The following is a 16,743-nucleotide window of genomic DNA, read 5'->3' on the forward strand; positions in this document are numbered from 1 at the left end:
GCCCTGCCACAACCTTAGCGTTACCTCTGCAAACTCCGTTTAAAAGTGATGACCTGCAGATCTGACACGCCAGGAGTTTGAGAAGCTTTATGACAACTCTGTGACTATTTGAATTACCAATGACTGAATCTAGTTTATTGTGCTCTTTAAAGCAATGAGGTCTTGCTAATGAGGGTTGAAAGGAACCACGAGCAGAGCAAACTGTGATCTGTGGGTGGTATTGGAATATTGCTAGCTGCTGAGCTAACCAGAGTGGGGCGATTGTAGGTCACTCACGTGCCTGTAATTGAATTTCTTGAGTCAGGTTTTAGGGTTTCTCTAGTAGGAGATACTCCTGTGATAATTTCCCACACCAGTTACCAATCAAAACAGGTAGTACTTTGAAGGTCTTGTGAAAAAATACTAGATATTTGAAGTGTATTAGAATGGAAGTCAGTATTGCTTCTCCAAATGGCTGTGTGCACCAACAGCAGAAATTCTGTTTAAATTCTTTAGTGACCTGCCTTCTCCTTAGCTGCTCTGACTGCCTACTAGATAAAAGCTTGTTTGTGAAACCTGTTACCCCTTACGTTATCCACTTTTCCGGCAATGATGTCACGGTTTCATTCCCCAAAGTGAAAGTTTACGGTCCAAAGCAGATGAAAGCCCTCAGGACAGAGGACCCAGTGCACGCTCTTTCTCTCTCCTGAGCGCGCCCTGGCCTTCCCCACCCCGTTCTTTCCCCAGGGGGCTCCCTCTCTCTGGAGCAGCAGTCGCCAACCTTTCAGACCTCATAGACCACTGGTGGTCCGCGGCTCTGGTGCACACCCTAGCCTTTCTCCCTCTTTTTCCTCCAGGCGCATTTTCTCTGCCTTTCTTTTTCTCAAGCTCTAAGGGCCCTTCTTTTGCTTCTATAACTTGTTTCCTGAACCATGCAGGGCAGATGGCTCACTTCTTCTACCTCTGTGACTTTCTAAATAAACTTTTGCTTATATTTGAGTCTTGGCCTTGAGCTTTTTCTTAGCCAGAAAAGAAGTTTGGCCACTAACGCTATAAAGAAACTGAAGTGGTGTATTAATAAATGTACTGGTCTACTCAGAGTGCTGATCTGTGCCAGTTTACAATTGTCTATGTCTTCGTTTTTGCTGGAAATTAAGGTTACTAAGGGTTAAGAATTCTACTCAATGTAAGTAAATTAAAATACTAGAAACAATAAAGAGGGGCAGCAATCTTGAAAGGTCTGAAAGGAATGAAAGACATGCTTTTGTTAAAGAAAAAAGGAGAGTGATTTTGTCCCAAAGTAGCTGCTTAGAGGCTGTTTAAAGGTCGCTCCAGATGAGAAAGGGGGCATTGAAGACAAAGACTCGGATGGCTACACAAAGTGGTAAAGGGGCTGTAAGGTGGGGAAGGGGGCCGAAGGGGTGGAGAGAGTGGAGAATATCTTATTCATGTGGTCAGGCTGGCTAAGATTGAATGCATTTACATATTTTTTATTTATTTAAATGAGCTCAATAGTGTATGGATGCAAAACTAGAAGTTGAAATTCTCGATTAAAAGAACAAAGTTGCTTTTGGTCTGTTGGTCTGTTCCTAATAAGAAACTATAATTATTGTCATTTTGGTTACAGTAATAAAGCATTGTTTCACAGTGACCTGTGACCTTATTTAGAGTTCAAATCTTTTGACAACTTCCCCAAATCAAATTCTAAATGAGTCATTTTTGACTTCTGAGATTTCCCAGAGAGTCCCTGAAAAATCTCCAAAAATCTGTTCTTTTATGTGTAAAAAGAGCAATGCTAAACTAATTAGGTTTATTTGATATGTTAAATTACATAGCAAGCACTGTCAAATAAGAAGTGATGCTTAACCTTCCTTAGCCTATATTTGTATGGGTATATATTATTAATATAAGTTGTTCAGAAATTGTATGAAATTTCTAGAACCTTTTCATTGTCATAGCTGTCCATGACATAGCCTGGCATAATGTGATCAGTCATGACCCCAGTTATCTTAAAATGCTGAATGTCACGGAAACAACCAAATTTCTTGGTCAAGCCAGGCCAGCGTGGCTCAGTGGTTGAGCAACGACCCATGAACCAAGAGGTCAAAGTTCAGTTCCTGGTCAGGGCACATGCCTGGGTTGCAGGCTTGATCCCCAGTAGGGGGCATGCAGGAATCAGCCAATCAATGATTCTCTCTCATCATTGATGTTTCTAACTCTCTCTCCCTTCCTCTCTCTGAAATCAATAAAATTAAATTTAAAAAAAAAACCTTTTCTTGTCTATGTTATAATGAACTCTCATCAGATCTTTAACTATGGTCATTTTAAACCTTTTGTCATTCACAGATATTATTTTACTCTGATATTTTTCTGAAAAGTTATAATCAGCTATAGGCTTCAACTTCAACAAAACAAGTTCAGAGACTATAGCAGGTACGCTGGGGTACAGGCTTCTGATGTCACTGCTCGTGTAACTTTGAGATCACACTGCTAGCCTGAATAATGATTTCTAGAACTAATGGAGAAGCTCATGGGTTCATAAATCTGCTAACCCTACGTTAAGAAAGACCTGGACTTATCACATGAGATTGAGTAGACTAACAAAGAATACTTATTATTTCTTCTATGACTTTTGCTGGGAGTGCTGCTGGTTCTTTAATGTCCTATTTTCCAGATTTAAGGAACCCCTTTACTCTTAAGCTACCTTAACTTACAGAATTTAGATTATATCTTTGTAAACAAAAATGAAACATTTATTTTTTTCTCCTTATCTGATTCCCTCCAAAATTTGGAAACTTTTATTGAATATTCTTATTTTTATGGCAATATAGTTATTTGAATATGTTTAGTAAGAACTGATTCTCTTTGTAACAGGACACAATTGGAAACACTGGTGATATTGCCAAGGCTTTGACTAGAATATCATATTTGAGAAGATGTGCAGAGAAGAGGCTATAACTAGTTTTAAGGAACTAAGGTTGCTTTCAAAGCTCTCCTAGAAAACTGGCCTGGCACCCTTATAGGGCCCCCACCCTTACAAGTGAGTAAGGAAGGCCACTTCATGGCCGGCCCAGGAAGCTCAGAATATTTTGGGGACCCTGAGAAGGAGGAATTAATCTAAATCTGCAGGTATTTACATGTGAAGTGTGATGGTGAGTTCTTGGCTTGGCTTCCTAGTCTTGAGGCTTTAAAAATTCCAATCTGAGATTCCCAATAAAAATTCCAGCAAAACAAACTTTAAAAGGCTTATTTCATCAATTATTATTCTTGTTGCACTTAAATAAACAAACAGGCCAAGTTTGGTGAGACTAGACTTGTTTTGCAAACAAAAACAGTCTTACCCTGATTATCTCTGATAAAAATGAGGGTGATCATAGAGAGAAATTGTGTTTCAGTGGAACGCTAGAATCTAGCCCTGTTCATTCTCTTTGAGTTGTTTTCACCTGTTTGTGATCTGGATCTTACCATCTTGTGTATTTTGTCAGTAATTAACATTTCTAATTTTCTTCTTGACTTGGCATTACTAACAACTAAAATTGCCTTTTTCCGGAAGCCCTGCAAGCTGAAGCTGGACGACTTGCTATAACTTTGAAGGATTTATGACTGCAAAGGTCCACACCACTCAGGACGTGCACCAGGACATGGTTCTGTGAGCTCCAGGAAATGACCATGTGAGACTGCCACTGCCATGTTACCCCACCATCTAAAGACACTTCAAGACCAACATCAAGAAATCCTTTGGGCTGCCCCTCTGGACTCAAAAACTGAGTTTACAATCTGCTCCACCTACTAATTTTTGTTTTTCCTTTTGTTTCTCTGTAAATCTATGTCTTTTCCTTTGCAGATCTCTAACCTCCCAACCTCTAACACAGATTGCTCCACAGCCACCAACTCAGCTTCTGGTCTGTTAAACTTCTTGGGAGGTTTTAGACGGGAAGAGAAGGGGTGCAGACTACACCACTATGGCATAGGAATTATTTTGAGCTGAAGGCATTTGGGAATCAGTAGATGTAGGAAGAAGTCCTTTTTTCTGATGTTCCTTCATCTGACTATAACTAGAACCTTCCAAAAGAACTCAACTGTCATAAATCCTCTCATTTCGTACCACACCTGAACAGACATTGCCACAAAACTATTTTGACTCCATCTATTCTCCTAAGGGCCCATTATCTTTCCTAAAAGTTATTTGTTTTCCTGTAAGTGTCGTCTCTCCCCCTCCCCTTTCCCTATTAAGTCCCAAATTCTGCCTGGAGTCACATTTTTCTCTTAACTCCCCTGTAGGTATGTGAACAAGAGCCTGCCTTTCCCCTCTCCAGCAGGAGGAACTGAGACCAGTGGCCTGCTCACATAACCTCAGCACTACTGGCAACTTATTCCCATCCAGCAACCACAGTTAAACATTAAAATTAACGTTTCCTTCTTGAAGAAAGTGTAACAATTTAAAAAGCAGCATTGAATTTTTCCAGTTAGATAGTTCATAACCATTCTTTTTTTCTTTCTTCTTCTCCATTTTATAACTCCTCCCCTTCCCCCACCCCATGGGCTTAAGTACTTTTAGCCAAATTGTGGTCATTATTTCCAAATGTTTACAGCATAGTGAACAAGCTGTAATTTTAGACACTAAAAACAAAAACAAAAACAAAAAACAAGACAAAGTGATCAAACTAATTATATTATGGCACTGATACGATGTAAGATGTAAGACAGAGGTAGATCTGCAAATCGCCATATAGCTGCAAATTCCAATATAACTGGTTCTCCTTGAAACTTCAGTTTTACACAAATGTTTATCCAGTAGCACATCATAATCCATGGGTTAAAGGAGTTTCTTCAGTCATGTAAATGTGGAATTGAGAGCTAAAACTGCACACTTAGCAACCAGTAATTTTTTTTCAAGAGCAAAGTAATATGGAACCCATAAAACTCACAAGAAAACCTTAAAGTAAATCATTAGACACTTTTAGGGGCACTGGCTAAATTCAGAAGGTGTTTGCATTAAAATAGAACTTCGTTCCTGCAGGCATTTAAAGACTTTCATGTACTGTATACCTGAAATTTGGGTCTTTTGATTTTCATTGATTCACACCTCTTCTTAGTATTACTGAGAAAAACCTTTTAGTGTAGGGAAAGGCCAGATTAACAGTCCTGGAAATTTTGCAGGCAGGTTTTTTTTATAGAATTCTGCTAAACCAAATACCACTGTTTGGGGTCTTCATTTGTAGATTATTCACACAAGTGTTTTTCCTGTTAATGAATAATTTATATAATATCACAAAGATTAAAGAGATCACTTCAGGTGGTGGCAATGTTTCATGAAAGTACCAAGGTGGGGAGGAGTAGGCAGAATGACCAATCTGATGAACACAACCACCTTTCACCTAGTTTTCCCTTAAAAAAAAAAAAAAAGTCTAATTGCTTTCAATTTTCTGAAGTGAAAATGGCAGCATAAGAAAAATATTAAAATGTGCAAGCAAACTGCCTCTTTCACATCCATAAAATATTGTTTTCTAAAATATAATGTGCTGTAGGGCTCACAGATGAGCACCTTTTGCATCAGGTGATATGCAAACAAACCATTATTTGCTCAGTAGGAAACAGGTTTGTTTTGTTGCTTTTTGTACACTCTAGTTAACAAGAAGTCTTCTAAGAAAATAAAGGGAAGGGAGCAGGGTAGTAAGCCAACCTTGTAATGCCCACCCAGAATCCTAGAAGGAAAAAAGCCATTGACATAAAGACGATTTAGCAAATATCCTGAAGGTCAGCAGTATTTCCAAATACTATCTGTGGCACAGATACAATGCCTTGGGTATGCTAATACTTAGGCTGTTAAAAAGAGAGCCACGTGGGGCAAAAAGTAACTTGGAAAATGAAAGAGACTGGATTTAGTCCCCTTTTGCTAAACACATGTGAAATATTTCACAGCTGTCTTCACAACAGAAACAAAGGTCTTTGAAAAATTGGCCATAATGTCACAAGTCACCCACTGGTGTGCTTCTCCAGTGAGGTGCTGGACAACTTTAGTCAACAACTGATGGTTGAAATGCTCATTCAACAAACTGCTCTGAAGGGCCCCTCTCAGGGTGTGCTCCCGATAACCTTAATCTGACTTTAATACTGCAGCACCTCCATCTCCCAGTGTTTAGCAGCATCATCATTAAGGATGTGCCTCTGTTTCTATATAGATTCTTTATGCAGAAGTATATCTTGAAGGAAAAGTACAAAAGGCAATGGTGTGGAACAAATGGAAGTCATTAAAAAATGTAAGATGGCTGACAGCCTAGGTAGCTGCACACGAAATGTAGCCAGAAGTCAGAATCTTGTGGGAAAAGAAATAACAGTCTTATGGGCTGTGTGCTGGAACTGTTTAGTTTCATGTTTTCCTAAGGCACGACCACAGTTGTGTTACATTTATGTTTTGGCAAGTGTTTTTCTAGCGAGAGGGTCATAAAAGTAGGTGTAATCATCTGCCTAATGGCATGATAAGGACGATAGCATTTGGACTAAAACTAAGGCCAGTAGGTGAAGAAAAAGGATAAAATTTGCATTGGTTTTAAATTTGTACTAAGGCTACTTACTGAATACTGGGAAAATGACAGAAGTGGCTAATACCTTTGCATAAGAAAATGTTTCCTTTTGAAGCTGTAGCTCAGGATTTCATCTGGCATAATGAAACCATGTGGTAAAAACACTCTGGATTTTATAATAATGAATAAGCAAGAAGTCATAAAAATGCTAAATGGTATAGGCTACAAATATGGTGATATATGAATAAAGGGAATCAAATAGAATTTTAAAATCCAGACAGGTGTTATGTTTGTGAAAAGAGATACAATTTGTTATAATTCGAATCCAAATTAGAACTGGCTGCTTTACAATGAGATTTCACTGCTGTTTTTCAGCACTTTAACTTTAGGGAGTTCTGTTACAAGTTCAAGTAAGTTAGAGCTGTTCTCAAACCTGAAATGAAGGAGCAGGTATTCTAATAAGCTTTATGTAAATAGGATCCTGGTCGTTTGGCTCTAGGTAACCCAACACATTTCTCTGGGCGTAACCATGGCCTCTCTGAAAACTGGAAAATATTGCATAATCTAAAAAGTCAGAGTATAATGACATTCACTGGTAACTTCACATAAATTATGCTAGGAGGATGGAATATGGGTAGACCAGACCACCAATCATGTTTTCCTAGCCATAAAAACAGTAACAAACTTAAAGATCTGCAAAGATCAAAGGAAACTGAACAACCACCTTTAACCGTCTGGGGATACAACATTGGATAGGTGTCCTCAGAGCCTTCATAAAGGTTGCAAGATGACCCTCCTACTCAGACTGACTGTGGCTAAACACAGACAAGCCAGAGCTGGGATGTGATAACCCAATGGCAGGTCTGAGCTTGCTCATGACACACTCTGAGTAGCCCAGAGGCAGCAGTGAAAAACTACCAGAATCCCACTGATAGCTCTTTTTCTTCCTTTTTTGAACCCTGGAAAACCATCCATGAGGCTACTTTGACAAAAGTATCAATCAAGGCTGACACAGGTAAGGGCTGGCTTATAGCTGGCCATCTGGACATGGGGTTTGCCAGTCTAGCTGTTTTCATTATTTAACCAAATATTAAGAAAAGTATAGTTCACATGCAACCCCTGTCAAAAAAGAGGAAATGGTAAATTTCCTGTTATAAGCACAAACTGTTAACCTGTTATGAAAATCCCAATTTTTCTGGCATTCAAGTATATATAGATATATCGTGTATGTTTCTTTTTAAACATCTTAGGGTGAGGAGGAGGACAAATGAGATAATGACATAAGCTAAACATCCAACAAGCCCCATTCCTCACTCTCTGTGTGGCGGACAGTGTTAGTCAGAAAGCCACTTGTTTGCTGTGACAGTCCTGATATATTTGAACATGTAGATCGTTAAGGATTTCCTTATTCGTTTGGCTGGGCCTAAGGTAGGTGCTTTTTTGTTTTCTTGGTGGAATAATTCATCAGTGCTTTCTGAGAGGCTCAAACAGGATCACTGGCCAGATTCCGAAGAGAAACTGTTTGGAAACAAGTTGGAACAAAATGAAAGAAGATAAAAGTGTTCCATATATATCATCCCTGAAAAATGAGAAAGAACCCGTGGGCTATGACTGCAGTGCTTGGTAGGTTTGCTCGTTATTGTCCTGGTAGTAGTACCTGAGCACAGCATACTTTTTCCAGGCTTGCAACAGATCTCAGAAACTATGTCCATTTAATGTATTTAAATGTATTAAACATCTACTTTGTCAAGCATGGAGCTGGGCATTAAAATCATCTCAGATCCTTAAAACAACTTTGCAATGTAGCTATTAACAGGTCCATTTTATTGTTGAAGAACTAAGTCTTTTAAAGGGAAGAATCTTGCCCAAGGTCACAGAGCAGTAAGTGGGAGAGCATCTGGTTCCAAAACCTGTACTCACTCCATGACCTCTCCATCCCACCCACTTCCTCCATCCCATCTTCTCAATATCCCCCCTCTCCCAACACACTCACGCTATGAAGTAGACTTACCTTCACTTTTGGCCTATATCGCAGGTAAAGTGTTCTTGTATATATACTGAAAGAAAAGGGGAGGGAGAAAGCTCTTCAGACTGATTTTTAATCCATGCAAACTGGCATACTGACAAATTTAACCATAGTGCCTATGTATATATAAAGAACAAGCAACTTTGGTATATCTTTTGTTCTCTTAGAAACCATTTTTTTGAGCACCTACTCTGTGCAGAGCACTTGGCAAGATGCTAGGGGAAACAGAGAAATGATCAGCTCTCAGACTGTGACTGTAGAATGTTTGCAGTTTAATAGGAAGCATTTCATTCATGCTTTATAGGATTCATATCACAATTGCCAGTGTCATCTTTGAAGATATATGGTAGTAAGTGTTAAAGTAGAGTATTCATTTTTTGGTGTTTTGTTCATTCTTACCTGAGGATATTTTTCCCATTGATTTTAGAGAGAGTGGAAGGGATGGAGGGAAGGGAGAGAGAGAGAGAGAGAGAGAGAGAGAGAGAGAGAGAGAGAGAGAGAGAAAGAGAGAGAGAGAGAGACATTGATGTAAGGGAGACACATTGATTGGTTGCCTCCTGCACCCACCCCAACCAGGGCTTGCCCTTGACTGGGAATCAAACCCGAGACCCTTTGGTGGGCAGGTCGACATGCTAACCACTGAGCAAACTGGCCAGGGCTAACGAAGAGTATTCTTATAATATTTTGAAAATAGTTATATCAGCTCTACAGGTTTCCAATACAGGTATAAAATAAACAGGAAGGCAATGGAGCCCTTTTCATAGTATCCTTTAAAATGAGTCACCTCTGAAGATATCAGAGTCTAAAATCAGTACATACAGCAAAGGTAAAGTTAAATTTACCCCTAAAATTTCATTAAACTTTCCATAACATACAGCATACATAGTTTTTTGTATAGTACACTATTTAAATGTATTTCAACAATAATATACAGACTATCATGTGTGCATATGCAAGCCATAATTTTATAGTATGAAAAATTTTATCTTTTCAACAAGGGAAGAGAAGGTGAAAAAGCATGTATAGTTGAATTTGTGAAATTTAATGTGGCCATAGTGTCACTGTACCCCAAGCCAGAACTGTAAAGAGGAACATCAAATATTATGAAGAATACTCTACTGTCTTAAAATATAACCCCTCTGACAGCGTTTCGGATACTAATCTCTAAAAGAAAGCTGCCACCTTTTTCCTTTTCTTTAGGAAAGAGTCCTGGACTGAGGCAGAGAAGCCCTGGATTCCAACCCCTGCTCTTACCTCACCACTGCCAACTTTTAAGTAGCTACACAAGTGGGGCAAGCACTGGACCCAGAGCTTTCTACACATTTCATCCTTAAACATCCTACTAGGTGGGCATTATTATTCCTGTTCGGCATATGAGAAATGATCTCAGAAAGGTCAAATATTCCTTTCAATGTGCCACAGCTAGTAAATGCTAGAAGTAGGACTTGAATTCAGGTTCTAACTCTAACCGTTAGCCAATATATTATATTCTAGCTGGCCAGTGACCTTGACCTTGAGCAAATGACCTTGCTGCCTCAGTTTGCTTCACCATCAAATGAAGAAGTTAAATTAGATGTTTTCCAAGGTTTCCTGGGTTGTTTTGTGGAGACAGAAAAACTCTGGAATCAAATCCAGGCAATGACACTAAGATCATGTGTGAAGTACTTGACTTTTCTGAGCTTGTCTTTCCTCAAGTATAAAATAATACGTGTCTTATAGCACTGTCATAGGATTAAAGGAGGTAATATATATCAAGTGCCTAGCCCAGATGAGGTTCTGAGCTTGAAATTCAAACTTTTTATTATGGAAAATTTAAACCATAAACAAAAGTACCTATTACATTAAGTTGTTAAAAAATCTTATCTTCTCATATTTGCAGCATCTGTAATGATGTTTCCTTTTATACTCCTGATACTGGTTATTTATGGTTTTCCTCTTTTCTTCTTGTTGAATCTTACCAGCTATATCACTTATTAAGTTATTATACCTCAGCTCCAAATCCACCCTTCTATATTCTGTTTGTGATTCAGGAGCTGAGACTACAAACCGTACTTCTGCATTGACAATTGTTCCCTCATAGGCTCTGCTTAAAGAGGGCATTCAAGAGAGATTGCAAAGCCAGAGGAGAAAGAAGGGACTTCTTCCATCCTGTTTTATTTTTGATGAGTGGCTGTTGACTTGTGGTTCCTGTGAACAGCATCCCAACAACACTTCCTCACTGTGGCAGCAGGACTTTGTAGCAGCAGTCCCTTCTTCAGAGGCCTGGGGCCCAGCCTGGGGTCTCTCCTCTGAGCTCAGAAACCAGCACCAGCTGAGAAGTGTCTCCTCTTCAGACTTGAGTTTGGAGACCCAAAATTCTTCAATACTCCTCCCCTCAAGAGATAGGATCTATGTCCCTCCTATTTAAATCTGTGACTTTGACCAGCAGAGTAAGGTGGAAATGAGACCATATGAACTCTGAGACTAGGTTATGAAAGGCCCTGCTACTTTTGTCTGGTTCTCTTGAGATGTTCCCTCTGGGAGAAGTCTTCTGCCAGGTATGAAGGCTGATTACACTGAGGATGAAGTCTCCCGCCAATGAGGGCAGCTTTAGTTTATAGCCACAGCTCCAAGGTAACAGCCAATATCAAATGACACCCCATATAAGTGAGCCCTCTTGTACTTCTATTCCAGCGGGAGCCTTCAGATATCTGCAGCCTGAACTGACATCTGACACCAACCCTATGAGAGACTCCACGTGAGGACTGCCTAACTGAGCCCTTCCCAGTTCAAGACCCAAATTCAAGACAATTGTGAGCAAAATACACTGGTTTATTTTAAACTGGTAAGTTTGGGGTTGTTGTGTAACATTAGTAACTGAAATATGCTGCTCCCCCTCCCTACTTTTTTCCCCTGGAACTCCAATTAAACATATGTTAGACCCTCTCACTTCATCTTCCATTTCTCTTAACCTCAATTCCATATTTTTTGTCTCTGCTGGATTTAAGTAATTTTTTTCCTGATCTGTTTTCCACTTTACTAATTCTTTCTTCAATTGAGTTTAATCTGTTATTAGTTCTGTACAGTAAGTTTAGCATTTTGGTTACTATAGTTTTCATTTCTAGAGATTCTATTTGGTTCTTTAAAAATTTGTTTGAAAAAGTTTCTTTTTCCTTGAACTTATTTTTAAGTTGGATTTATTTCTTCAAGCATAGAAACTGCATTATTTTTATAATCACTGATAATTCTAATATGTGATATTTTTACAGGTCTCTTTTAAAAATTTTTAAAAAATCCTTACCCAAGGATATGTTTATTGATTTTGAGAGACAGAGAGAGAGAGACAGAGAGAGAGAGACAGAGAGAGATGAAGAGAATGCAACCTAGGTAGGTACCCTGGTTTGGAATTAAACCCATAACCTTTTGGTGCATGGGACAATGCCCAACCAAATGAACCACCTTGGGATTTCTTGTGCAGTGTTAAGGTGCTAGCTTTTTAATTATTGGGTTCACTTTATAGTTATTCTTGTTTTTCCTTTTCTATCACATCAATTTCCCCAAGCATTTTCTTCCATATCCCTTCCCTTTTAAATTAGATATTTCCCATGTGCTATGGACGAAGAATCCAAATAACCAATGCAGTAAGAAGTTGCAAAAAGTAAAATAAACATACTTGGAGACAGAGTTTAAAGAGCTCTTCCATGATTAAGCTCTTCACAGCATGAATTCAATGTTCCTATTTAGCTACTCCGAAGTCTTTTTTTTAAATATATAATTCTCAGGTAGTTAAATTTTAGATAATTCAGGTTACCTAAACAAGCTGACCTCCAGATAGGTGAAATGCAAATGTTATTTTGAAGAGGTATTCTAAAAGTTTCACTTAAGTAAATTTTCACATTGGTTTAAAGAAAAAATTTCTTCCCCTGCCTACAAATATTTCAGCTCTCTCAATTCTTGAGAAGAATTTGAAATTAAACATAGCCTGATCCCCTGGTAAAGAGACCAATATATACATAATCATTAATTAAATCAACTAATATATACTGGGTGCTTACTATGTGACAGGCATCATTCTATCCATTTAGGAGAGTTGCAGTGAATAAGATAAAGTCCCAGCTGCTCTCAAAGAATTAACAATCTAGTTGGGGGAGGTAAATAATTAAATAAACGTGTAACTGGTTATAAATACTTTAAAGGTTATAAACACAACCTGATAAGGGGACAGAGAGTGATATGGAAGTTATTTGGATAGGGTGATCAGAGAGAATTCTGATCCCATTGTTGTTGTTAACGGCTGACCTCCGATAGACTCTTTATTAGGAGAGCAGGGAAAGCAAAGTGGCAACCAATTTATTTAAGCAGGGGACTTCAGGTACTCACTTTTCCAGTCCCCTACTCAAGGGATCTGGGTGCTTTTCTTTCAAAGTTTATTTTTTAATGCTGATCAATAAGAAATTGAAATATTTATATACTACTAGTACTAAAAAAAGTTTATATCCTACTTGCATTAAAATGTAAATCATGCATCCGAGGTTAGTTAATACAACTGGCTTACTTGAAGGATGAGAAAACTGAGCTTTAGAAGGGAAGGGATTTGCTTAAGGTCACCCACCCAGTGGGAGAGGCAAAGCTGGAACAAAAGTTCCTGATTCTGTCTCCAACATTTTATATATACACCATCATATTTAAAGAATACAGAAAAAAAACTCCAAAACTAGGTTTTAAAAGTCTATTTCCTACCTGAAAAGGATGTGAAGATAAGAACCAAGGCCAGTTAAAATATGCCACCACGCATGAAATTGTGTGGTAACACCTACGATAGGTGGTACCTTCTTTCGAAAGTTCCTGTGAGGAGAGGGGGGGAAAATCACCATGTTAATTTTTTAAAATATTTAGCAACTAATGCTGACAGTTTTAGAGCATTTTGAAATGCCATTCTCAAAAATGGCAGTTACTTAATTTCCTCAAGTCTGCTGCAGTTTGCCATACTATTTTGCAAAGTGTATTTTCAGGAATAGTATTCCTTGCAAAAGTTCTGAAGAAATGACTGTGGTCAAAACAAAAGCGGGAAATAGTACATAGTTTATTGTTCTCTTAGAGATCTATGATGCATATTAACAGATTCAAAACTTTGAAAAGTCCTACCCTAACTTACAGAGTTCACCTTCATTTTTTTTCAGCTAACCTACCCCTGGAACCCTTTATTTAGGTATTATCTTATTAATACCTTATAGGACAAATGTTTCTCGGAGCATACTTTGGGAAACACAGGTCTACCTAGCATGCACTTAAACAACTAGATACATGCTTTTCCTATGTCCTGCATACAGCCATTACCTTAGAAGTGTACCACACAGTCTATAAAGTCCTTTGGTATCTATTATTTCACTTCATAGTAAGTCTCTGAGGTAGCTATTATTAGCTTTGCTTTACAGATTAGGAAACTAAAATTCAAAGAGATTTCCTCCCTTTTTATTGAATTTATTGGGGTGACATTGGTTAATAAAATTATATAGGTTTCCAGTATACAATTCTATCATATATCATCTATATTGTATTATGTGTTCACACCCCAAGTTAAGTCTCCTTCCATCAGAGATATTAATTGAATTGCCCAAGTCACTCTGCTAGTGAGTGGCATAGACAAGTCTAAAATTCTAGATCTTTTTTAAAAAAAATATATATTTTTATTGATTTCAAAGAGGAAAGGAGAAGGAGAGAGAGAGAGAGAGAGAGAGAGAAAAAACATCAATGATGAGAGAAAATCATTGATCGGCTGCCTCCTGCATGCCCCCTACAATCCCCCCTCCCCACAACCGGGGCATGTGCCTTGACCGAGAATCGAACGGAATCAAACTGTGACCTTCTGGTTCATAGGTCTATGCTCAACCACTGAGCCTTGCTGGTCGGGCTAAAATTCTAGATCTTTTGATTAGATATATTAATATTCTCATTTATTAGAGGGAAAAAATAAACATGAAACATCAAATTATTTTTCTAGATATCCTATGAATTTTTGAGACAATTACCATCTAATTTTGAGACAATTACCAGCTCTAATTGGGTTTCTGAAGGGTATTACTGATTCAGAACTACTCAATTAGATCTTAGTTTTCAAAGCAAGGTGTATTACTTGTTTGCTTCTGTACATTAAAGTCTACATTTATTTATTTAACTTTTTATTATGAGGAATTTCAAATGTGCAAAAATAGGCAAAATAATAATGTACCCATTGACCTCAGAGACTGAAAATGTATCTTACCTCAGTGAATCACAAAAGATGTTATCTACGTTCCATAATAAAAATCCCAATAAAAATACGCCCAAAGATGTATAACCCAGTCCTCTAAGCCATGGATAAACCCTGTGGAAAAATTAAAAAGCACAATGAAATTTTGCTGCGTCATGTCATGATCAGAGCTTCAAGTAATCACTTTCATGAGAAGGAAAGGTTTTTGTTAGTATTAAAAGCAAACCTATCTATTAAATTATCTAATACATTTGCCTATTACATTTAGCCATTAAAAGGTACTGAGAGAGAATGTGCTTCTAACACTTGGCTAGGTACGGTGTATCAAGAAGATAATGTAAAAGCCCCCAGTAACTCTATCAGTCCCATGGAAGTGCAAGGGGAGTGGTGGAACATAATTAACATTGAATCACCTGCTCTGTGTCAGGCACTATACTAAATTAGATACACACTACACACACACACAGAAACACACACACACGTACGCACAAATTAAATCTTCAAATAAACCCTATGAAGCAGGCATTATTCTTTTTACTTCACCAATAAAAAAACTGAAGCGCCGAAACCGGTTTGGCTCAGTGGATAGAGCATCGGCCTGTAGACTGAAAGGTCCCAGGTTCAATTCCGGTCAAGGGCATGTACCTGGGTTGCGGGCACATCCCCAGTGGGGGATGTGCAGGAGGCAGCTGATCGATGTTTCTCTCTCATCGATGTTTCTAACTCTCTATCTCTCTCCCTTCCTCTCTGTAAAAAATCAATAAAATATATTAAAAAAACAACAACAACAAAAAACACTGAAGCTTGGTGAATTACTCAAAATAGCAGCTTATATGTATATTTTATAGCTGCAATGAGGTTTTATTGACGTACATTAAAATGCATATATTTAAAGTGTACATTTGATGAATATATTCATATGTATCCATGAAACCAACAACACACTCAAAATAATAAATATATCCATCACCTCTAAAAGCTGAGTCTGCATTTTTTATAATGTCGTATAAATGGAATAATAGAGCATATCTGCTTTATTGTATGTGCTTTTTCCACTTGGCATAACTATTTTGAAATTCTTCCATGTAGTTATGTGTATCAATACTTCAGTTCCTTTTATTCCTAAGTAGTATTCCACTATATATACCACGTTTTGTTTATCAGTCCAAATATTGGTGGCCATTTGTGTTTTCAGTTTTCTTTGCCTTAACAAAGCAGCTACTACCAATCATAAGTAAGTCTTTTTATGGACAGACGCTTCCATTTCTCTTGGGTACAAAGCAAGGATAGGAATGGCAGGTGAATGCTAAACTTTCTAGGACTCCACTAAACTGCTTTCCTAAGTGACTGTTTTCCCAAGTGATTTTACATTCCCATCAGCAGTGTATGAGTGTTTGTTCTATATCCTCACCAACACTTGATATGACATCAGTCTTTTTAGTTGTTCTAGCAGGTGTACTAGTACAGTGGTATCTCATGGTGGTTTTAATTTGCATTTCTTTAATGGCTAATGTCATTGAGCATCCTTTCACATGTGCATCTGCCATCCATCTAACTTCTTTGATAGTTTGTTGAATCTTTGCCCATTTAAAAAATTGTTGTTTGCCTTATTATTGCGTTGTAAGAGTTCTTTATATATCCTAAATGTAAATCTTTTTTTGGATATATATTTTGCATATACTTTCTCCAACTCTGACTTGCCCTTAATTTTCTTAACAGTGTCTTTTGAAGAACAAAAGTTTGTTATTTTAATGAAGTTAAATTTATCAATATTTTCATTATAGTTTACACTTTTTGTGTCCTATTTAATAACTCTTTGCTTAAGCAAGCCTGAAAAACTTCTGCTCTATTTTCTTCTAGAAGTGTTTTAATTTTAACTTTTACATTTAGGAATTTGATTTACTTCTAGTAAATTTTTGTAACGGTGTGAGTTTAAGTTAATTTTTAAAATAAGACTATCAAACTGTTCAGCACAATTTGAAAAG

The 16,743-nt window shown here is 37.7% G+C and overlaps 1 protein-coding gene across 3 annotated transcripts in view; it reads right to left on the reverse strand.

The window, feature by feature from the left end:
- Positions 1–349: 349 nt before the first annotated feature.
- The window catches only part of ACER3 (alkaline ceramidase 3), a 94,429-nt gene continuing 78,035 nt past the window's right edge, over positions 350–16,743 (reverse strand). For all 3 annotated transcript variants that reach the window (XM_059708381.1, XM_059708380.1, XM_059708379.1), the window contains 4 exons: positions 14,771–14,872; positions 13,249–13,353; positions 8,515–8,560; positions 350–8,021 (listed from right to left, as the gene is read on the reverse strand). In XM_059708381.1, the coding sequence (XP_059564364.1) occupies positions 7,968–8,021; positions 8,515–8,560; positions 13,249–13,353; positions 14,771–14,872 (307 nt within the window). In that variant the 3' untranslated portion in view covers positions 350–7,967. The remainder of the gene's footprint in view (positions 8,022–8,514; positions 8,561–13,248; positions 13,354–14,770; positions 14,873–16,743) is intronic.

The sequence above is a fragment of the Myotis daubentonii genome, chromosome 9, assembly GCF_963259705.1.
Source record: "Myotis daubentonii chromosome 9, mMyoDau2.1, whole genome shotgun sequence".
In the NCBI taxonomy this organism is placed as follows: Eukaryota; Metazoa; Chordata; class Mammalia; order Chiroptera; family Vespertilionidae; genus Myotis; species Myotis daubentonii.